This window comes from Giraffa tippelskirchi, chromosome 9 (genome assembly GCF_054371585.1).
Source record: "Giraffa tippelskirchi isolate mGirTip1 chromosome 9, T2T-mGirTip1v1.2.pri, whole genome shotgun sequence".
Lineage (NCBI taxonomy): Eukaryota > Metazoa > Chordata > Mammalia > Artiodactyla > Giraffidae > Giraffa > Giraffa tippelskirchi.
Window position 1 is genome coordinate 99,419,535 of NC_137283.1, and position 24,747 is coordinate 99,444,281.

At 39.8% G+C, this 24,747-nt stretch overlaps 1 protein-coding gene across 14 annotated transcripts in view; it reads left to right on the forward strand.

Moving 5' to 3' along the window:
- Window positions 1-24,747, forward strand: part of FAM184A (family with sequence similarity 184 member A) — a 122,837-nt gene that overhangs the window by 42,948 nt on the left and 55,142 nt on the right. For all 14 annotated transcript variants that reach the window (XR_014065795.1, XR_014065788.1, XR_014065791.1 and 11 more), the window contains exons 2-6: window positions 6,706-7,560; window positions 8,502-8,637; window positions 10,558-10,739; window positions 14,505-14,702; window positions 20,680-20,802. Coding sequence is in view for 4 of the 14 variants with exons in the window: in XM_081530897.1 (XP_081387023.1) it covers window positions 6,706-7,560; window positions 8,502-8,637; window positions 10,558-10,739; window positions 14,505-14,702; window positions 20,680-20,802 (1,494 nt within the window). In the remaining 10 variants the exon portion in view is untranslated. The remainder of the gene's footprint in view (window positions 1-6,705; window positions 7,561-8,501; window positions 8,638-10,557; window positions 10,740-14,504; window positions 14,703-20,679; window positions 20,803-24,747) is intronic.

Here is a 24,747-nt window from a genome sequence, read left to right on the forward strand (position 1 = left end):
GAATTGACCATTAAGGATTTGCTAATGAGCTGTTAAACTTTAGGTAATTGAGTTTTTTACATTTTCCTCAAAATATATGTTTGTTTGTTTGTTTAGAAGTATTGCTATAACGATTCATGTTCAATATTCTTGGAAAAGTTTAAGGATAATTTTTATAAATCAGTTTTATATTAGTGATTTTTAAGGAAATTTGAAGGGTATCTGTTGGTAATTAATGTTCCTTTAATTTTCTGTTTTCATTTTCATTGTTATGTTTATCTACAGCTAAGGCATTTTGAGTTTTGATTCTTTTAGCACTGTTAGTGTTAATCTTTTTAAATGGTTTGTTTTCTGATTATCATAGTAAAATACATTCATTACAGAAGGTTTAGTCATACTTAATATCCTCAGTTAAAATTTGGTTAATTTACTTACACACTTTTATTTTTTATTTTTTAAACATTTTATTATATTTTAAATGTATTTATTTTAATTGGAGGCTAATTACTTTACAATATTGTAGTGGTTTTTGCCATACATTGGCATGAATCAGCCATGAGTGCACATGTGTTCCCCATCCTGAACCCCCCTCCCACCTCCCTCCCCATCCCATCCCTCAGGGTCATCCCAGTGCACCAGCCCTGAGCACCTGTCTCATGCATCGAACCTGGACTGGTGATCTGTTTCACATATGATGATATACATATTTCAGTGCTATTCTCTTAAATCATCCCACCCTTGCCTTCTCCCACAGAGTCCAAAAGACTGTTCTATACGTCTGTGTCTCTTTTGCTGTCTCACATATAGAGTCATTGTTAGCAGCTTCTAAATTCCATATATATGTGTTAGTATACTGTATTGGTGTTTTTCTTTCTGACTTACTTCACTCTGTATGATAGGCTCCAGTTTCATCCACCTCATTAGAACTGATTCTAATGTATTCTTTTTAATGGCTGAGTAATATTCCATTGTGTATATGTACCACAGCTTTAAGCTGTGGTACACTTTTAAATATGTATCTGAGGATTGCCTGGTGGCCCAGTGTTTGAGGATCTGCCTGCCAACACAGGGGACATGGGTTTGGTCCTTGTTTCTGGATGATCCCACATGCCATCAAGCAACTAAGCCCCTGAGCCACAACTACTGAAGCCCCCATGCCCTAGAGCCTGTACTCTGCAACAGGAGAAGCCACCCACAATGAGAAACCTGAGAACTGCAGCTAGAAAGGAGCCCACCAACTCCCTGCTCTCAGCAACTAGAGAAAGCACCACACAGCAGCGAAGACCCAGCATGGCCAAAAATAAATAAATCCATAAATAAATCTTTAAAAATATTAAAAATAGTTGAAATATGTGTCTGCACACATGCACGTTCATTGTTTTCTCTGTGTAAGATTGGCTGTAACTGTACATAGTAACACATGTATTTGCGTTATACTAAAAGCTTTTTTTTGAAATATCCTCCTAAATGAGGTTCATTTAAAATATTTTAAGGTAATATACTTTTCAGTGAACATACTTTATTACTAATGAGTTAACTGTTAGTGAGAACATGTTTATATCACCAGTCTATTTGCTCCGTCAACCATAACAAAATACCGTAGACCTTGCTGTGTCCTCATGCAGCAGAGTCAGAGCAAGGAAGCAAGTGCTCTTGTGTCTCTTATAAAGGCTCTAAGTCCCACCATGAGGACCCCATCCTCATGGCCTCATCTACATTTCATTACCTCCCGTTATCTCCATGTAACGTCGAACTGGGGGTGAGGGATTTCAGCACGTGGCTTCTGTGGGGCTGGAGAGGAGACACAATTCAATTCATAGCAGTCAACAGTGAGAACTATTCAGACGCGATTTGTTTTTACCTAAGTAGCATTTTACCTAAATAGAGATTTGGTTTTACCTAAGCAGCATGAAAAAGTTGGTTTAAAACTCAACATTCAGAAAACTAAGATCATGGCATCTGGTCCCATCACTTTATGGAAAATAGATGGGGAAACAGGGGAAACAGTGAGAGACTTTTATTTTGGGGGGCTCCAAAATCACTGCAGATGGTGACTGCAGCCATGAAATTAAAAGACACTTGCTCCTTGGAAGGAAAGTATGACCAACCTAGATAGCATATTAAAAAGCAGAGACATCACTTTGCCAACAAAGGTCCGTCTAGTCAAAGCTATGATTTTTCCAGTAGTCATGTATGGATGTGAGAGTTGGACCATAAAGAAAGCTGAGCGCCGAAGAATGGTGTGAGTGGGCGTGAGTTTGAGTAAGCTTCGGGAGTTGGTGATAGACAGGGAAGCCTGGAGTGCTGCAGTCTGTGAGGTCACAAAGAGTCGGACAAGACTGAGCTACTGAGCTGGAGTAGCATTTTAAAAACTAGGATGTAGAATTGTTCTCATTTTATCTGCAGGCAAGATTATTTGAAAGTCTTCATAGAAAAAATAAAAAATTACTCAAAATTGCTTATTAATCATGGGATGTATGGTTAAATTATGCATTATTAGCATAAAATGGAACTGTGAAATTGCATGAAATTGCGGAAATGATTGTACTGTCCCATTCCATGAATGTTCATAGTTCCAGAAAAATTGCAAATGGCTCTTAATGTCTTTTAAAATAGTTTATGAAAAGAGACATTAGAGAATTTCCTTTTCCTATGTGGAAAATGATAGCCAATTTTGGGATGATTATGATCACTTACTGAAGTTTCTTTTAAAATTAGTCTCGTTCTCTCTGAAAAATAAATGATATAACTAATAAGGAGGCCTCCATATCTTATAGTGCTTTATATTTTTTTAAGAAAGCTTTGTATAACATCATTTTAAAATGTCAATGATGTTGACCTTATGACAACTTCACTAGGGTAGAATAAGTATGATCCCCATTTAACTGAGAAACTTGAAGCTTGGAGAAATTATTTTACCTAGGGTCAAAATTTCAATTTGAGTCCATTGTGTTACTTCAAGTCATATATCTTCTATGTGTTCAAAGAACATGGAACCACCTATATTACCTTTGTCTGAGAAATAGTATTTAATCAGAGAAACATACTAATAAATAATTACCTAGTAAATGTAGTTATGTAGAAAAGTGAGCAATTGGAAAACATTCTGTATAGTTAAGGGACTTAACTTATTTAAAAATAATATAATTAAATAGTAGTATATTTTAAATTATTTATGATAGCACTGCTAATTGTACTTGGCATAAGTATAACTGTCATTGGCACTGTTAATTGTTATTGTACTTGGCATCTTTTTATTGTTCGTTTTTAAATTTTTAGAAATTTATTTTAGCATTGCTTTTCCTGGAAGATACAAATATATCTTGTCTCTTCAGTATGATACTATGTTTATTTTGTATAATATATTTTCAGAATCACATAATTGGTGTTCTCTATGTATGGTACAAAGCCTGGACTGTTTAGTGGAGAGTAAACAAAGCTAGTGCAAAATCATTAAAAAAATTTTTTTTGGCTGCCAGTTTTGACTGGTAAGATAGCTGTGTATAGTTTAGAAGAAGAGTTGGTAATAAGGTCTCTTCCACATCTGCTCAACTCTACCGTTACATTGGGAAAGCAGCTGGAGGCACACATGACGGAATGAGCATAGCTTTGCTCCAATAAAACTTTGTTTACAAAGATAAACAGCAGCCATATCTGGATTGTAGGCTCTAGTTCGCTGATCCCTGGATTTGAATATAAAATAAAATAGAAAATCTCACCGTAATATTTCCCTATTACTTATCAGATGGTTTGTTTACTTTTCTTAAATTCTGTTTTAATTTAATGCTTTAATTCACAACCTCTATCCCCTTTAATTTCACCTTTTTATTCACATTTTTGTGTGCTCCTGAGCTTTTGTGATTTTCAGCTACTTTTCTGGGCTCTCTAATCTAACACTGTCACCCAGCTGTCCAGCCTTCTCGTCAGGAACCCCCAAATCTGACCAATCTAACATTTACTGAGTTTCAGGAATGGATGGTAGTGAGGAAATGGTGACATTGGATATAAAGAAAGAAATAGAATCCCATGGATGTGGGTGGTCTTGGAAGACTTATTAAAAGAGGTAGAACTTGAACTGACTCTCAAAGACCAGAGGGAAATGAAATTAGAAAAAAGGAGAAGGGTATCTCAGTAAATAGTTGACAAGGGGAAGCTCACATATTGCTGCCGTCTCCCTTTTCATCCCCAGTTATATAGGATCCACCTTAGTCTGGTCCTTTGCAAGATCATTTCCTGGAGCACAGTGATAACAGTGTGACTTGTTTTCTTTGGGAATGACATCTCTTTGGATGATCTCTTTTCTTCCACATGCTTAGTAAGATGAAGAGGGAATGCATGCAGACATGCCCTGGGAAGGTCTGCAACCTGTGACCTAGACCAGCTCTATTTTAGGCCCTCTGGCAGATGGACTTTTCTCTGGCCAGTTGGTATCTTTTTCCATAGTGCCCCCTCCAGTCTTTTTTGCATCTGTGTGGTAGACAGGTATCACCTTGAGGGAAGGGAATAGGAAACCACCCAGCTTTCTTGGTGTAGGCTACCTTTAAGATTAAATGTGTAAATGAAAGGAGTCTTCCATGGGGATCTGTGTTAGCTCATTAGGAACATAACTTGGAATTTGGAATTAGGTTTATTCAAAAAAAGAGAGACACTGTGAATAAGCTTTTATTTCCCTTCTGTGCACATAGTTTCCTGTGGTCCTTGTAGGAGGAAGGGTGGTTGTGGCCAGACAGAGGTTATCTTGCCATCTCTCAATCTGTTTTCCTTTGGTATAATTATGTGTCCTTCATGCTGTAAGAAAATAGATACAGCAGACCTAGTGAAGTACAGTCAGGGGACTAGGTGTCTAAGACAGAACCCTGTACAGAGAGAGTGAAGTCCTTGCGGTGGAGTAACTCCAGGGTGAATTCTTCCTTCTGCCATGTAGCTGCAGGCCTAGCAGGTGCCAGCCTAGATTTAGCAGCAGGATCTGAAGTTCCCAGGACTTGTAGAGAGCCAGGTACTCTGTCTCAGTTGCCTCAGGCTGCATAAACAAGTTCTCTACAAAAAGGGCAACACTCTGCATCATAATTTTACATTCTTGTTTTGTATTAAGCTTTGAAATTTGGTATATATTTTATCCGTATGTATGTTAGTCGCTCAGTCGCGTCTAACTCTTTGTGACCCTATGGACTGTAGCCTGCCAGGCTCCTCTGTCCGTGGAATTCTCCAGGCAAGAATACTGGAGTGGGTTGCCATTCCCTTCTTCAGGGGATCTTCTCGACCCAGGGACTGAACCTCGGTCTCCTGCGTTGCAGGCATATTCTTTACCATCTGAGCCACCAGGGAAGCCCCTGCATAGTTGAAAAGGTATTTGGTGCTGGGTTTCATTTCTAAATCCAGAGTAGGATCACATTAAAATGAACAAAGTTCAAGGACACTGCTTTTTAGCTTCTGGATTGTTGGAGTGTATAGTTTTTATGTTTATGTCTTGTTCCTTCATAAAAAAGTAGGCACATTTCTAATGAGTCTTAAGTAACAGCTGTGGATATATCTGTTGGACCACAGTGCTGTAATGAAAGACATCAAGGAACATAAAGAGTGGGAGTGTTACTATAAAGGGAACACATTGTCATTGGAATTAGATGAGGAAATCTCAATGGAATCATTAAAACCCAAGGATGAAAATGTAAAAGAAAGACCTGTACTCAGAACACTCTGGCTCTAGGAATTTGGCTTGCTTGGAAGCAGAAGGAAAATTAGGCAGTGAATAAAACCACAGCATTTGATAGGTGAACACAAAAATGCTAATTGAATTTTGTGAGACCACGTAGGAGTGAAAAGGATCAGATTTAAAAACAGAGCATAAGGGAATTAGGAAAGGAAATTTCTACATTTAAAATATACCAGACTTTAAGCAGTTGAAAGAGAACTTTGGGAAGACCTAGAGCTTCCCCTCACGCACTGTACTTAGTTGCTCAGTTGTGTCCGACTCTTTGTGACCCCATAGAGTGCAACCTGCCAGACTTGACACTGACAGCAGCAGTCCTGGGAGGCTCGGTGTGCTGGGATAAATACTTTTGGAAGAGGTCATAGGGGTGGAGGCCATTAACTCTACCATAGTTTGGCCTCAGGTCAAACTACTGGGAGGGAACAAAGCCCCACCCATCAGCAGAAAATTGGATTAAAGATTTACTGAACGTGGCCTTGCCCACCAGAGCAAGACCCAATTTTCCCCCGAGCCAGCCCCTCCCCATCAGGAAGCTTGCACAAGCCCCTTATCCCTATCCAGCAGAGGGCAGACAGAATGAAAACCACAGTCACAGAAGATGAACAGAAATGATCAGGTGGATCACAGCTTTGTGTAACTTAATGAAACTATGAGCCATGCCATGTGGGGTTACCCAAGATGGATGGGGCCATAGGAAAACTCCATTCTCAGAGACCAGGTAGCCTTCTTTGTCACTTTCCTCCTCACTGTTCATTTCTAGGAAAAAATAAATCCTTAATTTTGAATGCTTTAACATTCTGATTAAAAAGTCTTCATATACAGAGTTTAAGAGTGGGCTAAGTAAATTTGCCAAGTAAATCTGTGAGTACAAAAACAATACATGAAGTTTTAGTATTTAATATTTATCATAGCTAATGTTATGTACATAGAAAAAAATATCGACCCAAATGAATGAATTAATGATTAGAAAATAATATGATTTACTGGATTCTTCTCCCTTTTTCTTTAAAACTTTGCAGGTAATATATGCTTTGAACACTAAAAATGATGAGCATGAATCTGCAATTCAAGCCCTCAAGGATGCTCATGAAGAAGAAATCCAACAAATTCTTGCAGAAACAAGAGAGAAAATATTGCAGTATAAAAGCAGAGTAACCGAGGAGTTAGACCTTAGGAGAAAGATTCAAGTTTTAGAAGCATCCTTAGAAGATCACATAAAAATGAAGCAGCAGGCTTTGACAGAGTTTGAGGCTTATAAGCACAGAGTGGAGGACATGCAGCTTTGTGCAGAAGCCCAGCATGTCCAGCGCATAGTAACCATGTCTAGAGAGGTTGAGGAGATTAGAAGGAAATTTGAGGAAAGATTACGGAGTTTTGGACAACTCCAGGTACAGTTTGAAAAAGACAAACGATTGGCGTTAGAAGATTTGAGAACCGCTCACAGACGGGAGATCCAAGAGCTGCTGAAGTGCCAGCAGGATCACAGTGCCTCAGTCAACAAGGGGCAGGAGAAAGCGGAGGAGCTGCACAGGATGGAGGTGGAGGCCTTAAATAAGACCCTGGAGGAGCTCAGGCTCGAGCGGAAGAAGCTCATTGAGGATTATGAAGGCAAGTTGCATAAAGCTCAGTCCTTTTATGAACATGAGCTGGATACTTTGAAAAGGTCACAGCTTTTTACAGCAGAAAGCCTCCAGGCTAGCAAAGAAAAGGAAGCAGATCTTAGAAAAGAATTTCAGGGACAAGAAGCAATTTTGAGAAAAACCATAGGAAAATTAAAGACAGAGTTACAGATGGTACAGGATGAAGCCGGAAGTCTTCATGACAAATGCCAAAAGCTTCAAATAGCACTGGTTACAGCAGAGAACAATGTTCAGGTGAGTAAAGAATAGTATATTCAACATGTGGATTTTTTTTTCCCCCCAGTTTTGTCTTTTTCTTTTTGATTGGGCCACTTTTTTTTTTTCCATTTGGCATTTTTTTTCTACTTTTGTGAGAAAATCAGTGGAAGGGTAATCTTTATTAGGACTTTATTTATTTTTACTAGGACTTCTCTGTAGCTCAAACGGTAAAGAATCTGCCTGCGATCCAGGAGACCAGGGTCCGATCCCTGGATTGGGAAGTTCCTCTGGAGAAAGGAGTGTCAATCCGCTCCAGTATGCTTGCCTAGAGAATTCCATGGACAGAGAAGCCTGGCGGGCTGCAGTCCACGGGGTCGCAAAGAGTTGGACACAACTGAGCGACTAACAGACACACAGTCTTTATTACCCTGTAGCTGTTATTTCCTATAACAGTTTCAGATATTAAAGGCCCAAAAAGATAAGCTTAAAACCTTGTTGATTGTTTACAAGAGGATTTTATTTAAATAATATATTAATATTTTTCCAGTGATTTGGGAATATTGGTCTTTAGTTGTGTTTTTTCCTTTCCCTTCACTAATGATGGTCTGTATATTCTTTGATATCCAGACACTGAACAAAAGATTAACATTGCTTTATAAACCTGAATTAAATAGGGGTATGGAACAATTTCTGAAAAAAAAAAAAGCCAAAGAGTCTCTATGGAAAGTCTCAGTTTTATTGGCATAGAAAATTTCATAGGTGTGTTTTTAATATCTGTGCAGCATTTAAATATATTAGAAAGCGTTGCATAGCCAACATGAAGATCACAAGGTATGTGTCACTAATACAGATAGAAAACTCTAGGTATTGTTAAGTTTGACCTTTGAATAGGAGATAGTTGCTGCTGGAAGTTTACATGAATTATTTAGCTTAGTATCATTCTTAAATATTGATAATGGCTATTTGATCTTTCTTAGGTTCTTCAAAAACAGCTTGATGATGCCAAGGAGGGAGAAATGGCCTTATTAAGCAGGCACAAGGAGGTGGAAAGTGAGCTGGCAGCGGCCAGAGAACGCTTACAGCAGCAAGCCTCAGATCTCGTCCTCAAAGCTAGTATGTCCGACCACAGTTCTTAGTGTATTCCTCAGCTAAAAGCAACACTTAAATGTTAATTCAAGACAAAACTAGCCTTTTTTATTTTCTCATATTTTAATATTATTTAGATTCTAAATATGTTAAAGGGTTCTGTTATGTTATTGATTAATCAGAAGAGAAGCAAATGATAACTGTTAGGAATGTATTTCTGTAAAAAAATTAAGATTTCTAGGTTTTTAAAGTCTTTATTGAATTTTTGAGTTTATTGAATTTATAGTATAATTTCTATTGTATGTTTTGGTTTTTTGGCCATGAGGCATGTGGGATCATAGTTCCCCAACCAGGGATCGAACCCCTGCATTGGAAGGCAAAGTCTTAACCACTGGATTGTTAGAGAAGTCCCAAGAGTTATAGGTTTTAGCACCAATAAGGCAGTCACTAAAAGAAAAACACTCTAAGAGGCTTCTTTGTCCTTTAAAAACATGTCCTTTTAAACCATAAATATTTTAAAGTGCTTAAATTAGTGGAACTGTATTTCAGTTATAGCAGCCTCATTTCATTTGGTTTATTAATAAGGATCATTGCATACACTGAAGCAGGGCTGCCCCTCCTGATGTGACTCACGTGCCCAGAGGAGGAGGGTGACCCATCTCAGTCTGAAGTGACATTCTGCCCAGGTGTTTGGTGAGTCCAGGGAGGCCTCTGAACGAGTTCTGTGAGGATGTCATCTGATTGATTGGCTCATCGGTGAATCCCAGATTACCCTGCCCCTGAAGTAGCAACTTTTGAACTTTTATGTATATGAGAATCACCTGGACAGCTTGTACTACCACAGGTGCTGGGCCTCAACCCCAGCGTTTCTGATGAGTAGGTCTAGGGTGGGCTTCATTGCTGACTGCTGGTCCCAGATACTGCCTGTGTTGTTGGTCCAGGGCACTTTGAGAGCCACTGTTCTAGCACTTGCCTTGAGACATTTTTCTCATGTTCACTTTCACCTCTCTAGCTCTGTTTATCGGAGAAGGCAATGGCACCCTACTCCAGTACTCTTGCCTGGAAAATCCCACGGACGGAGAAGCCTGGTAGGCTGCAGTCCATGGGATCGCTAAGAGTCGGACACGACTGAGCGACTTCACTTTCACCTTTCCCTTTCATGCACTGGAGAAGGAAATGGCAACCCACTCCAGTGTTCTTGCCTGGAGAATCCCAGGGATGGCAGAGCCTGGTGGGCTGCCATCTATGGGGTCGCACAGAGTCGGACACGACTGAAGCGACTTAGCAGCAGCAACAGCTCTGTTTATATCCCCCTCTGTTTATATCCTCCTCTGTTTATATCCTTTTCACCTCTCTAGCTCTGTTTAAAAGCCCCCCCTTTTTTTTGCTGTTGTCATTTATTTCAGTTTTTCATAACCTTGCTCTTCTTATCTGTCTCTTACTCTGCCTTAGTTCTTTATCAGGTCTGTTGTCTAAAACAAATTTAGTTTCAACCAAACTGCTGCCTGCCATCTTTACTTGCTGCATACAAATGTCTTCCTTTTTATGTTAGAATTTGGAAAAAAAAAGATTGGAAAAGAATAAGTTATTCATTTTAGTGCCACAGTGCTACTCAGTGCATCTTCTCTTAGTTTGTTTTACTCCCAAGACTTGTATTTGTACCCTGAGGAGTTGTTTCTACTTCAACTTAAATAGCTTGAAATCTTCAAAAATGATTGGAATGGTCCTTGGTGTAGGGAGCAGCATCAGTGATGTAATACGTATTGTAATAAGTACTTGGATAATAAGTATTCCCAAGGTCAATATTTCTATTGAAACCAAAGAACTATTTGTACATGCAGACCATTTGTTTTACTTAGGTATTAAGTACATTGTGTCATTAACTATAAACTATTTTGTACCACAAGGTAACAGATTTGAATTTGGCACTTTCTTTTGGGGTGTTAGGTCATATTGGAATGCTTCAAGCAACTCAAATGACTCAGGAGGTTACAATTAAAGATCTAGAATCAGAAAAATCAAGGGCCAATGAAAGATTATGTCAGCTTGAAGAAGAAAGAGCTTTTCTGCAAAGCAAAACTCAGAGTCTGGATGAAGAGCAGAAGCAGCAGATTTTGGAACTGGAGAAGGTAGAGTCTTGGAGGAACCCCCTCCACCCTCCCCCCGCATCACCCATGAAAGGAAAAGAAGCAAAGTCCAGTTTTATTCTTTTTCAGATTTGATTTAGAGTGTTTACTCCTGTTTCATAGTAACAGTCTATTTCTTAACTATAGTAATTTTTCATTTTTATTTTGAGAAAAGGTATAAAGCTGGATTATCCCATATTGGGTATATGTTCAAAATATTTTTGATAACAATTTGTAATGTAAAAACTTAAGACATTTCACCCTATTTCAGGCTAGAAACTGAATAGGTGTGTACTAAGTTGCTTCAGGCATGTCTGCCTCTTTGCTACCCTGTGTACTGTAGCCCAGCAGGCTCCTCTGTCCATGGAATTCTGCAGGCAAGAGTACTGGAGTGGGCTGCCTGGCCCTCCTCCAGGGGATCTTCCCAACCCAGGGCTCAAACCCATGTCTTTTATGTCTTCTGCATTGGCAGGCGGGTACTTTTACCACCACACTACCTGGGAAGCCCCTAAATGGAAGGTACATTACGGTTAATCACACTTACTTTTCTATTCATGAAACATATTGTGTATGCACCTAGGAAATGTCTGTAAAACTGAAAAGGATGACAAGAACCACGCCCTGAAAATACATATACCAAATACTGAATTGCTAAATTAAATAAAACATGTCATATGTAGAGTAATTGCTTGGATATTTGTTCCAGTTTTTCACATATCTGCAATACCAGGTGGGAGCTTGAAACACCCTTTCTCCTTCTTTCAACAACCAGGCATATTGAAAAATGTCTGTTCGCCTTGCTCACTTCCCACTCACTCCTCAGCCGGTATGGACTGGCTTCTCGTTACCAGACCACAGGCTTGGCCTCAGCCTCCAGTGACGTTCTGGTTGCTGGACTTGGGGAGATCTTGTCTTCCTGTGGTACTGACCTGTGTCTGATTCATAAGCGTCTCTCTGGTTCTCTCACACTTTCCTCCTGTCTCCCTGGCCCTGCAGTCTTGTCTGGGAGCTTCCCTCCTCTGTCTGTGTCCCTTTGGTGTTCCTCTCGCATCCTCAACTCATTCCACAAGCTCATCCATTCCAATAACTTGTTCAGTGGGAGCTTCCCAAACCGTCCGTCTAGGCCAGATCTGCCCCTCTTTCTCCCTCCGCACTTCTCTGGTTGGACCCTGACTGGTATAGTGCTATAGGTAGACACTATGATCTCTGATGAGGGGCACTTCATGTCTGAGCTGTGAAATGAAAAGACCCTGGGGGTGATGGTGGTAAAAAGACCCTTAAAATGTTGCATCCGAGTATTCAAGTAGGGGCTCTGGTTTCTGGGGACCCCAAGTCAGAGCTGAAGAGGGGTTGGGATCCAGTCCTAGAATACGGCTCTGAGCCCTGAGCCCCTCATACCACCATCCTTGTAGGGGAGGCTGGAAGGGAAGGGCTGAGGCCCAGGCTGGCCCAGGCCAGAAAGAAAGAGGGTGGGAATTTCTGTTTCCTCTATACCTTCTGGCTTTGACAGGACAGAAAGCCCAGTCCTTTACATTCAAGAATCTTCCTAGGGCTCTTCCCCTTTATCAGGCCTTGGGAATAATTATAATCTCTTATGATGTAAAATAATTGCTAACAACTATAAAATATTTACAGTGGGCTGGAAATATCGCTAAATATTTGGGGGCATATTATCTCATCTTTAGCAACCCTGTAACATGGGTTCTACCGTATCACTCCCATTTCACAGATGGAAAAACTGAGGCTTATAGACATTATGCACTCATGGTTCCCATGGTCACATGACTAAGTGGCAGAGCTGGAACCTGAACCCAGGGCTGTGAGACTCCAAAACCCATGTCTCCACCTCTATGTTATGTTGCTTTCTGTGACATGAGAACCTTGTATTTCCTCCTGGATAGTTCCAGAGACCTGCAGACTGGGCCAGGAGGCAGGCAGATGGCAGCTGCCATAGAGGCCAGACAGCAGGATGGCTCTGCCCACCCAGAAGGCACCAGTGACCCAGAGGAGGTGTGTCTGTCTTCCAAGAGTCTTACAGAGCAGCAAGGAGGGGTTCTGCAGCAGCCCCTTGAGAGAATTCAAACATCTTTCAACCTCTTCAAGTTTTACTTTCTCACCTTCCTGTTCCATAACATCCCATAACTTGTTGAAAGAACAGCCTTCACCCAATACCTCCATTTCCTCCTTTCAGTCTGGCTCCCCCCCACCCCACCTCCACTCTCTTGAACTGGATCCTAAGGCATCAGTGGGAACACCACTGCCACACCCAGAAGCTGTACCCGTTTTCTCAGCAGCACTCACACCTCTTGATCCAGCGTTTGTCTCTGTGATGCTGACCCCTCCTGGCTCTCCTCCCTCGGTCACTCACGACTCCCTCACTGGCTCCTCGTTCTCCTGCTGCCTGATTTCAGGTCCTCCCCAGAGTTCTTCCTTTCTTTGTTTCCTTTCTGCTCCTTCCCCTTCACAAGTTGTCTTAGTTTGCTGGGGCTGCTATCACAAACGGAGAAGGCAATGGCACCCCACTCCAGTACTCTTGCCTGGAAAATCCCATGGATGGAGGAGCCTGGTGGGCTACAGTCCATGGGGTCGCTAAGAGTCGGACACGACTGAGCGACTTCACTTTCACTTTACCCTTTCATGCACTGGAGAAGGAAATGGCAACCCACTCCAGTATTCTTGCCTGGAGAATCCCAGGGACGGCGGAGCCTGGTGGGCTGCCGTCTATGGGGTCGCACAGAGTTGGACCTGACTGAAGCGACTTAGCAGCAGCAGCAGCTATCACAAAATGCCATAGCCTGGGTGGCTTAAACAACAAACATTAAAAATCAATGAATAAAAATTTAAAAAAATTTTTTTTTAATATCAGTCACTGAAATCACAGTGATTTCTCATTCCCATCAGAATAGACTCGAGAGTCTTTAGCATAAAAGACGCCTGGTCATCATTTGACCCTGCCTGCTTTTGCGCCTCCCTCCCTCTCCATTCCCAGCCTTGACTCCTGTGTTCTCGCCACACTGCTCAGCTGCATGGCCATCTAGCTCCCCGACTTCACCCCCTGGTGAGCTGCTTCTCAGCTTCCCGAATGCTGGACAGGATCACGAATGCAGGCTTTAGATATCAGATCTAGATTTGAAACTGGCTCACCTTTTGTTTCCCGATGGGCTCGTAAGAATTAAATGAGAGAATGTGTCATTATCATCAGCTCAGCTGTGTTACCTTCTGGAATGCCTTTCCTGACCTGTCTCCCTCTCTCTCTCACACACACCCCCCCACCACATCATCTCCCACCCCATCCAGGTTAAGCTCCTTTCCTGTATACTCTCACAACATGTGATGTATGCTCCTTTCATAGAACTTAAAAAATTTCATTGCTGCAGTCTTTTGACTTTTTTCATCATTGGACTGTTAATGCTTAAAAGGCCTATACTTGGCTGTTGATACGGTTGTATCGACTAATATCATTTGAGTGGGTACTGGTAAGCCATTTTGTATACCACTTTGACATGGAGCAAGCTTTTTTCTCTTAAGCCTGCAGAAGTGCTGACTCATACTTGGTTCTAACCTAATAATAGTGTATTTTATCATTGTCTTAAAAATTATTCATTTGGGCTATGTCACCTTGTAGAACACCCAGTGATGTATTCTCAGGTACCATGGTCTAATCCTGTAGCACTCAATTCATCCAAGTTTATCGACTTACTGAGTGTTTAAAATACTAATAGCAGTAATGAAAAAAGCAGATTGACCTTTATTTCTGTTCAATTTTAGAAAGTAAATGAGGCAAAGAAAACTCAGCAAGAATATTATGAGATGGAGCTAAAAAACCTGCAAAGTAGACTGGAAGGGGAGGTGGCTCAGTTGAATGAGGCCCATTCTAAGACTTTGGAAGAATTAGCTTGGAAGCACCACATGGCAATTGAGGCTGTCCACAGCAATGCGATTAGGGATAAGAAAAAACTGCAGATGGTGAGTAAAACTTCAGCTTCGCATTGTATTATAAATTGGTGGACTTTTCTATAATGACCTAGTTGCTATCCTCCTAATCACTCTGAAAATCTCGGTTCAAAGGGTTCAAAGAGTAACAGACATAAAAGTCCCTACAGGGGCTGTAGTTTATTAAATTGATATGAAGCATTTCTACTTTGTATAGCCATCATGGAAATACTCGCTTGATCTTGAGCTGTCTCTTCATCAGAAAACAACATCGGTTTCTCCTCAGGAAGCCTCATTAGTTGGAGCACTTATTCTCCTGGAGACAGTTTCCTTCCCTGGGAAAATGATCTGTTTTTTGTTTTAGTATTGCCCTTAATTAAGTAATAAGCTTGCTAATTGTAATACATGACAGACAGTAATTATATAGCAGAAAAAGCCAGGTATCTGACCGATGGGGGCCTTAACACTGAGCCCTTTGCTTACTAGGTGCTTTTTCTTGGGTCCCAAAGGCTATACCTGAGGCTGCTCATTTGAAGATGAAGATATTAGGTTGGTGCAAAAGTAACTGTGGTTTTACGTTGTTTAACTTTGCTATTTGATATTGGAATACATTCTTAGATAAATGTGGTTATGTTATACATCATTTTAATGCGCATTTCTTGCTTTGCTTTTTGTTAATGATTTATTACTTGCTGTTTACTTTATTTTAGACTATAGAAATGATATTAGACAGAAAGCAAATTCAAGCGATTTTCTTATTTGTGTTCAAAATGGGTTGTAAAGCAGTGGAGACAACTCGCAACATCAGCAACGCATTTGGCCCAGAAACTTCTAATGAATGTACACTGCAGGGGTGGTTTGAAAAGTTTTGCAAAGAAGATGAGGAGCGCAGTGGCGGGCCATCAGAAGCTGACAACGACCATTTGAGAGGATTAGTGAAGCTGATCTTCTTACAACAAGAAGTTGCCAAAGAAATTAAAGTCGACCATTCTTTGATCATTTGGCATTTGAAGCAAATTGGAAAGGTGAAAAATCTCGATAAGTGGGTGCCTCATGAGATGACCAAAAGTCAAAAGAAATCATTGCTTTGAAGTGTTGTTTTCTCTTATTCTATGCAACAACACTGAACCATTTCTTGATTGGATTGTGACGTGTGATGAAAAGTGATATGACAACCAGCATCGAGCAGCTCAGTGGTTGGACAGAGAAGAAGTTCCAAAGCACTTCCTAAAGGCAAACTTGCACTGAAAAAGGTCATGGTCACTGTTTGCTGGTCTGCTGCCCATCTGACCCACTATAGCTTTCTGAATCCCGGCAAGCCCTTACGTCTGAAAAGTACGCTCAGCAAATCAATGAGATACCCTGAAAACTGCAACGCCTGCAGTTGGCATTGGTCGACAGAAAGGGCCCAATTCCTCTCCACAACAATGCCCAACCTCACATCATACAACCAACACTTCAAAAGTTGAACGAATTGGGCTATGAAGTTTTGCCTCATCTGCCATATTCCCCTGACCGCTCACCAACTGACTACCACTTCTTCAAGGATCTCAACAACTTTTTTAGGGAGAATGCTCCCATAACCAGCAGGAGGCAGAAAATACTTTCCAAGAGTTCATTGAATTCTGAAGCATGGATTTTTATGCTACAGGAATAAACAAAATTGTTTCTTGTTGGAAAAAGTGTGTTGATTGTAATAGTTTCTATTTTGATTAATAAAGATGGGTTTGAGCCTAGTTACAATGATTTAAAATTCACGGTCCAAAAGCACAGGTACTTTTGTACTAACCTAATAAGATCCATCTTGTAATATCCCTGTGAGGATTAAGTGAGAGAAAGTGTTAGGAACCGAGACCCATCTGAGCATATCGTGATAAATAAGTGTTACTATTTCTTGCCGTGTTTACCTGAAACTTTGGCATAGTCAATAAAGCAGAAATAGATGTTTTTCTGGAACTCTCTTGCTTTTTCGATGATCCAGCGGATATTGGCAATTTGATCTCTGGTTCCTCTGCCTTTTCTAAAACCAGCTTGAACATCTGGAAGTTCACGGTTCACGTATTGCTGAAGCCTGGCTTGGAGAATTTTGAGCATTACTTTACTAGCATGTGAGATGAGTGCAATTGTGCGGTAGTTTGAGCATTCTTTGGCATTGCCTTTCTTTGGGATTGGAAGGAAGACTGACTCTTCCAGTCCTGTGGCCACTGCTGAGTTTTCCAAATTTGCTGGCATATCGAGTGCAGCACTTTCACAGCATCACCTTTGAGGATTTGAAATAGCTCAATTGGAATTCCATCACCTCCACTAGCTTTGTTCGTAGTGATGCTTTCTAAGGCCCACTTGACTTCACATTCCAGGATGTCTGGCTCTAGGTGAGTGATCACACCATCGTGATTATCTGGGTCGTGAAGATCTGTTTTGTACAGTTCTTCTGTGTATTCTTGCCACCTCTTCTTAATATCTTCTGCTTCTGTTAGGTTGATACCATTTCTGTCCTTTATCGAGCCTATCTTTGCATGAAATGTTCCTTTGGTATCTCTAATTTTCTTGAAGAGATCTCTAGTCCTTCCCAGTCTGTTGTTTTCCTCTATTTCTTTGCACTGATCGCTGAGGAAGGCTTTCTTATCTCTCCTTGCTATTCTTTGGAACTCTGCATTCAGATGAGAATATCTTTCCTTTTCTCCTTTGCTTTTCGCTTCTCTTCTCTTCCCAGCTATCTGTAATGCCTCCTCAGACAGCCATTTTGCTTTTTTGCATTTCTTTTCCATGGGGATTTTCTTGATCCCTGTCTCCTATACAGTGCCACGAACCTCTGTCCATAGTTCATCAGGCACTCTGTCTATCAGGTCTAGTCCCTTAAATCTATTTGTCACTTCCACTGTATACTCATAAGGGATTTGATCTAGGTCATACCTGAATGGTCTAGTGGGTTTCCCTACATTCTTCAATTTAAGTCTGAATTTGGCAATAAGCAGTTCATGATCTGAGCCACAGTCTGCTCCCGGTCTTGTTTTTGCTGACTGTATAGAGCTTCTCCATCTTTGGCTGCAAAGAATATAATCAATCTGATTTCGGTGTTGACCATCTGGTGATGTCCACGTGTAGAGTCTTCTCTTGTGTTGTTGGAATAGGGTGTTTGCTATTACCAGTGCGTTCTCGTGGCAAAACTCTAGTAGCCTTTGCCCTGCTTCATTCTGTACTCCAAGGCCAAACTTGCCTGTTACGCCAGGACAGGAAGCAACAGTTAGAACTGGACATGGAACAACAGACTGGTTCCAAATAGGAAAAGGAGTCCGTCAAGGCTGTATGTTGTCACCCTGCTTATTTAACTTATATGCAGAGTACATCATGAGAAACGCTGGGCTGGAAGAAACACACGCTGGAATCAAGATTGCTGGGAGAAATATCAATAACCTCAGATATGCGGATGACACCACCCTTATGGCAGAAAGTGAAGAAGAACTAAAGAGCCTCTTGATGAAGGTGAAAGAGGAGAGTGAAAAAGTTGGCTTAAAGCTCAACGTTCATAAAACTAAGATCACGGCATCTGGTCCCATCACTTCATGGGAAATAGATGGGGAAACAGTGGAAACAGTGTCAGACTTTATTTTTTTGGGCTCCAGAATCACTGCTGATGGTGATTGCAGCCATGAAATTAAAAGACGCTTACTCCTTGGAAGGAAGGTTATGGCCAACCTAGATAACATATTTAAAAGCAGAGACATTACTTTGCCAACAAAAGTCCGTCTAGTCAAGGCTATGGTTTTTCTAGTGGTCATGTATGGATGTGAGAGTTGGACGGTGAAGAAAGCTGAGCGCCGAAGAATTGATGCTTTTGAACTGTGGTGCTGGAGAAGACTCTTGAGAGTCCCTTGGACTGCAAGGAGATCCAATCAATCCATCCTAAAAGAGATCAGTCCTGGGTGTTCATTGGAAGGTCTGATGTTGAAGCTGAAACTCCAATACTTTGGGCACCTCATGCGAAGGGTTGACTCATTGGAAAAGACCCTAATGCTGGGTAGGATTGGGGGCGGGAGGAGAAAGGGACGACAGAGGATGAGATGGTTGGATGGCATCACTGACTCGATGGACATGTGTTTGGGTAGACTCCGGGATTTGGTGATGGACAGGGAGGCCTGGCGTGCTGCAATTCATGGGGTCGCAAAGAGTCGGACACGACTGAGCAACTGAACTGAACTGAACTTAACTGAAACTGCAGTGGTGTTTTACACTTGTTTTTTCATTTAGTTCTTGCAACGCTGCTATTGGTTTGATTTCTGTACCCATCTTACTGAAGAGGGTGGAGGCCCAGAGGGGTTAATACTTGCTTAAGTGCATGCAGCTAGGAAGAGTCAGTCCGGCCTGAATTCAGGTCTCAGATATCGAACCCTAAGGCATTTAGCCACCACCTCGTGTCGGCATGTATTAACGATAGTTGTTACATGTTTTATATAATAGCACTTTACAGTTACCTAAAAGCTTTCTAGTTCTTGCCCAACTAGTTTATGTCTGAGCCTAAGCTAAAACCATCCTCCTTCCAAATAATCTTTCTCCAGCGTCCTTTTATCTTTTAAAGAACACTTAGCTAAAAGTGACTTCACCATCCCTCATGACTTAGTTACCAAAAAGGGTATGAATATACAGAAAATCCACGCAGAAAAGATATAACACAGTAGCCTTGAAACTGCCATCTTAGAAAACATGGTGCAAAATTGGCCCTTGCCTGGTGAGTGGAAGTTGATTTTCACGAGGATTCTCGCCATTTCCTGGTGAGCGTGGCTCACTGTGCCTAAACTGTTGAACCAAACAGTATGGTTTATGCCAAACACGTGCTCTCATTCTTGGAGTCTGAAATTGTGGAACATACTAATCAAGGGGGTACCTGTGTGGCCAGCCCCCACTAAGAAACCCAGCACTGGGTCCCTCACGAGCTTTCCCGGTAGACAGCATTTCACATGCACTGTCCCAGCTGGCTGGAGAGGTCTGTGTGAGAGGACTCAGAAGCTTGAGTCTGGTTTTCTGCAGACTTTGCCCCCGGTGCCTTTTCTCTTTGTTGATTGTCCTTGTATCCTTTTACTATAATGCATCTTAGCTGTGAGTACAGCTACAGCTGAGTCCTGAGAGACATCCCCTTAAATCATCAACCTGGGGTTTGTGTTGGGGACTCCCAACACAGAACGCTGTTTATTAATATTAGTCTTCTCACCTTGCACTGTAGAAGTACTTATAATATGCTGTGTTCTCGTTCTTTGCTCCCTCCATGGTTGTTTCACATGCATTTTCTTCTGCCTAGTCTGTTGTATCTCCCTTTTCACCACCTCTTCTTACTGGTGCACTCCTTCAAACTATGCTTAGGAAGCTTTCTCTGTAGAAGTTTCACACCAAGCCACAACTTATCAGTTCCCCTTTCAACCCCCATTACAACTCATTTTAATCATATATTCTCTAATGAGCTTATTAAGGGCAAGCACTATGTCTTACTCTTTTTATATGCCAAGTAGTGAGTAGCATGCCCACCAAATAGTTGGTCGTCTTCAGTATCAATGTTAGTAGTATTGCTCTTTAGATACCTTAATTTTTTACTTGTTAATCCTTGACTAAATTCCAATGCTAGACCGCTGAGTTCCAGAAATGTTACTAGTTTTTGTATTTTTATGTCAGTATAAAAGAATTATGAACTCAATAGTTAGAATTTTTCTCATCTCACCAGATTATCGTTTATATCACATATTTCTGCTTTTTTGGACTTCAGCTTGATCTAGATTAGGCAGATATTCTTACCATTTTTTAAAAATGACTTAATTGCTACATCATAAGTGATTTAGAATGATAGACTCAAAGCCCCTAGGATTACTTAGATTCATTGTTAACTCTGATATTAATATTTAAGTATAACGCTAATTTGAAGAGCAAAGCATCAAAATTTTAAACAGAATAATCTTTTTCTTGGAGTCTTTGAAGTGTACGATATTTGCAGTTTTGTTAATTTTTTAAAATTTATTTTTGTAAGGAATTGGAGGAACAACATAAAAAGGAAAAACTAAACCTGGAAGAGGATAAAGATCAGCTTCAGCAGGAGCTAGAAAACCTGAAGGAAGAATTGGAAGACAAGCTGCATTCAGCCAATCAAGAGGCAAGTACTTTATTTGCTAACGTGTGACTAGATGAGCCTGAGTGGAATGTAACATCTGTATAGTAAAAATAATCAAAGACTTTCTTTAATGCTGAATTTTTCATAATATATTGATTATATCTCACAAGGTAAAAATTTGCTACAGGAAACAACTAAATTTGGAGCAAGGTGCTTTTGTGGGGGAAAGCAATACAGAGGACAGTATCCCCTTATAGGAAAGAAAATGAGGTTTTTTCCTACTCTTTTGCAAAACATTGACTTCATATTCTCTATGCCAAATCTTTAAACTTTTAAATTCTATATGAAAATAGTATTGTTTAGCCTGGAAAATGTAATAAAGTGTTATAAATCAAAAAAGTTGTGAATAAAATAAAGACCGTTGAAAGGCTATAATATTGTTTGTTCCAGCACTTTTTCTCTTTTGTCCTCATTCACCTGTGTCCTCCAACAGCCCAGCTGGAACAGTCCTCTTTTCTTTCTGTTCCAGCTCATCCTTCATGGGGGTCCTAGACTGGTGTTCCTAAAGCAAGTTCTTTTCTTGACGCATCTCATCTTGACAGTTGTTCCTACCTCACTAGCCTCATCTTTCCAAACAGTCTTTATGTCCTACTTTCTCATCACGCTTCTGCTCACAAAAACCATACCACAACACGAGTGCCCCAGGCAGGTTAATGATTTGCAGTTGGTATTATTTAATTATCTTTAAACATTTATTCAGAGAAAGGTATCAAGCATGGCTTTAGGGTACAGTAGAGAATTAGATTGTTACTGATATTAGCTCAGTCTCTCTTTGATTGTTCAAGATCATCCACTGCATACCTGTCTCAGGTCTGTGATCCTTGTGGTTTCTCTCATTAAAAGGTGGTTTAGTGACCATCTGTGTTTCTCATGCAGTTACCTTGGAGTTCTCCTTACTCCAAGTGGTTTAAGTATTCCTCCAACCTACTTCCTGTTATATCACTGAGAAGAGTTCTGATAAGTACATAATTGATTTTCCTTCTGGATACATTCTCAATTATGGTTTAGCACCTTGGTAATATTGTAGTGCCATTTTAAAATGGCTCCCCAAGAATCTGCCTGACTCATCCCTCATATGCATCTACCTTCCCTTCACCCTGGGGCATTTTCTTTCCTGCCTTCCTTTGCTGGCTAAAATCTCCAGAGATAAGCGTTCTTGTTTTATTTCCTGCTCTTAAAGTGAAGGATGTCAATATTTCACAGTTAATTATGATGCTTCTTTGAAGCTTTATTTTGTAAATGCTCTTTATCAGGTTTAGAAATTTCTCTTGTAATTCTAGTTTTCTAATTTAAAAAAAAATCCCAAATTGATGTTGATTTTTCTGCATGTATTGGGATCTAACTCCTTTTTGTTTAAGTTAATGTGGTACCTTTGTTGTTGTTCAGTTGCTAAGTTGTGTTCAACTCTTTGTGACCCAATGGACTGCAGCTTACATTAATCAATTTTATAATTTTAAATCAACCTTGAAGTTCTAGAAGAAGTCCTAGTTATCCATGCCAGATTATACATTTTTTATTTTCTTTATAGTTCCACTATACATTACAATTATTTTCAAATAGATAAATTAACATTTTTGCTTCCCTGATAGCTCAGTTGGTAAAGAATCTGCCTGCAGTGCAGGAGACCCCGATTTGATTCCTGGGTTGGGAAGATCCCCTGGAGAAGGGATAGGCTACCCACTCCAGTATTCTTGGGCTTCCCTTGTGGCTCAGGTGGTAAAGAATCCACCTGCAATGCCGGAGACCTGGGTTCGATCCCTGGGTGGGGAAGATCCCCTGGAGAAGGAAAAGGCTACCCACTCCAGTATTCTGACCTGGAGGAGTCAGTCCATGGGGTCGCAAAGAGTCGGACACGACTGAGTGACTTTCACTACTTCACTGTACATTACAATTATTTTTAAGTAGATAAATTAATATTTTTAGTTGGAGTTTCAATATCAAACTCTCAAAAATTAATAGAATGAATATACAGAAAAATAGAAGGATACAGTAGGACTGAAAAGCACTAGGAACAATTCAACATAATTAAGATTTATATAATTTCATACAACAGCAGGATACAAATTCTGTTCAAGTTCCCATATAAACCAAGAGACACTGAAGCATATCCAGGGACATAAAACAAGGTACAAATATTTCATAGTCCATTGAAAATCATACAGAGTGTGTTCTTTTATCACTGTGGACTTAGGTTAGAAATCAGTATCAAAAGATATCTGAAAATAACCCACATATTTTCAAATGCAATGGTGACATTTATCAAGAGAGGTCTTTGACTTAGCCATTGAAATTATCAATAAAGTCAAAAGACTGAAAAAACACAGAAAGTGATTGCAGAGAAAAAAGCATTTAAATGAGAAATTAATATCAAAATGAGAAGTTAATATTGAAGATACTTTAAAAATCCCATGTATTTGGAAATTAAATGTCCACCTTTAAGTGATGGGTATAGCTAAGAAGTCATAGCAAGGAAAATATTTGTAACAAAAAAAATGAAAAGAAAATTTATCAGGATTCATCGCATGTAGCTGCAGCTGCTCAATGCAGCTAAATAATGCAAAATCAAAATCTTAAATAAGGTATGAAAACAAATAATGGACACTAGCATAAAATTTTGTGAAATTTAAACAAAATCTGTACTTCAGTTGATAAAACTGTATTACGTGTTAATTTCCTGTTCTTTTTTTTTTTTAAACATGGTATTTCTTTATATTCTCGATTTTTAAGCCTAGACTTGAATAAGATTGCTTTGTGCTTTTCCTTTTTTATACCATCCTTCTCTGGTTTTGGAGTCAAGATTATACTAGCCTTATAAAATGAAGTAGGACTTGTGCTTATAAAATGAAGTAGGACTTGTGCCCTTTTTGTTCTCTGGAAGAGCTGTGTGAGATCAAAATGCCTTTAACCTTAATGACATTGTGGTTCACATGAAAATAATTGTTGAAACTTTTTAAGGCAAGCATAGTAACCTCGCATATGAGAGAAGTTTAATGTTCTGAGTGCATCCATTTGTTTAATGCAATGTAGTTTATATTCCCGTTCATTAAAGCAGAATTTTAAGCTGTTTTCTTTAAATATTTTGTATTCTTTTTGGTTTATCTTCTTGATTTATCAGCTTCTAAAAACTGATACTATGATGATGGGTTTGCTTATTTCTTCTTACATTCTATCATTTTTTTCTTTGTATATTTAGAGGCTTTTGTTATATGCATACAAATATAAAATTGCTTTAGCTACTTAATGAATCATTCTTTTTGGCTTAGTCTTTGTTATTTGATATTGTATAAGCTGACTGATATATATTTTTTCATCTACTGACTTTGTTTTTCTTCATCCTAATGTTTACTGTGCTTCTTGCCAGTCACATATAGCTGCATTTTAAAAAATACCAAATCAGAAAATTTTGCCTTTTAAATAAAGATTTTATCCCACTTACATTTATTGGATAGAAAATAGGAACATTTATGGAAAGACAGGAAGAAAGAGTTAGGGGGGTAGTTTGTAAAGACTGAAAGTGATTGTTTTAGAAAAAATTAGAGAATGTCCTATTTGCCTAAGTTGATAGATCTTGATACCCTTACAAGTGAAATAGCCTAAAAACATAAATAGTTCAACTATGTATTTAGATGATAAATTCATGAGTTCCAGAATCATAATAGAATATTAAGGGAAGCTAGTGAATTTAAAATCTCAGGTGGAAGATAACCGTGTAATCCTATGAAATGGTACTTTGGGATCACCCCCGAAGGCAAAATTGTGAGCTGAGTCATCAATCAATTTGACCATTATGGTCTTTTAAAATGTTCTTATAATATTTAAGTTGTTGATTTTAGGGACTTTCCTGGTTGTCCAGTGGCTAAGACTCTTCGCTCCCAATGCAGGGGACCTGGGTTCAATCCCACATTGCCACAACTGAGGTATCCTGTT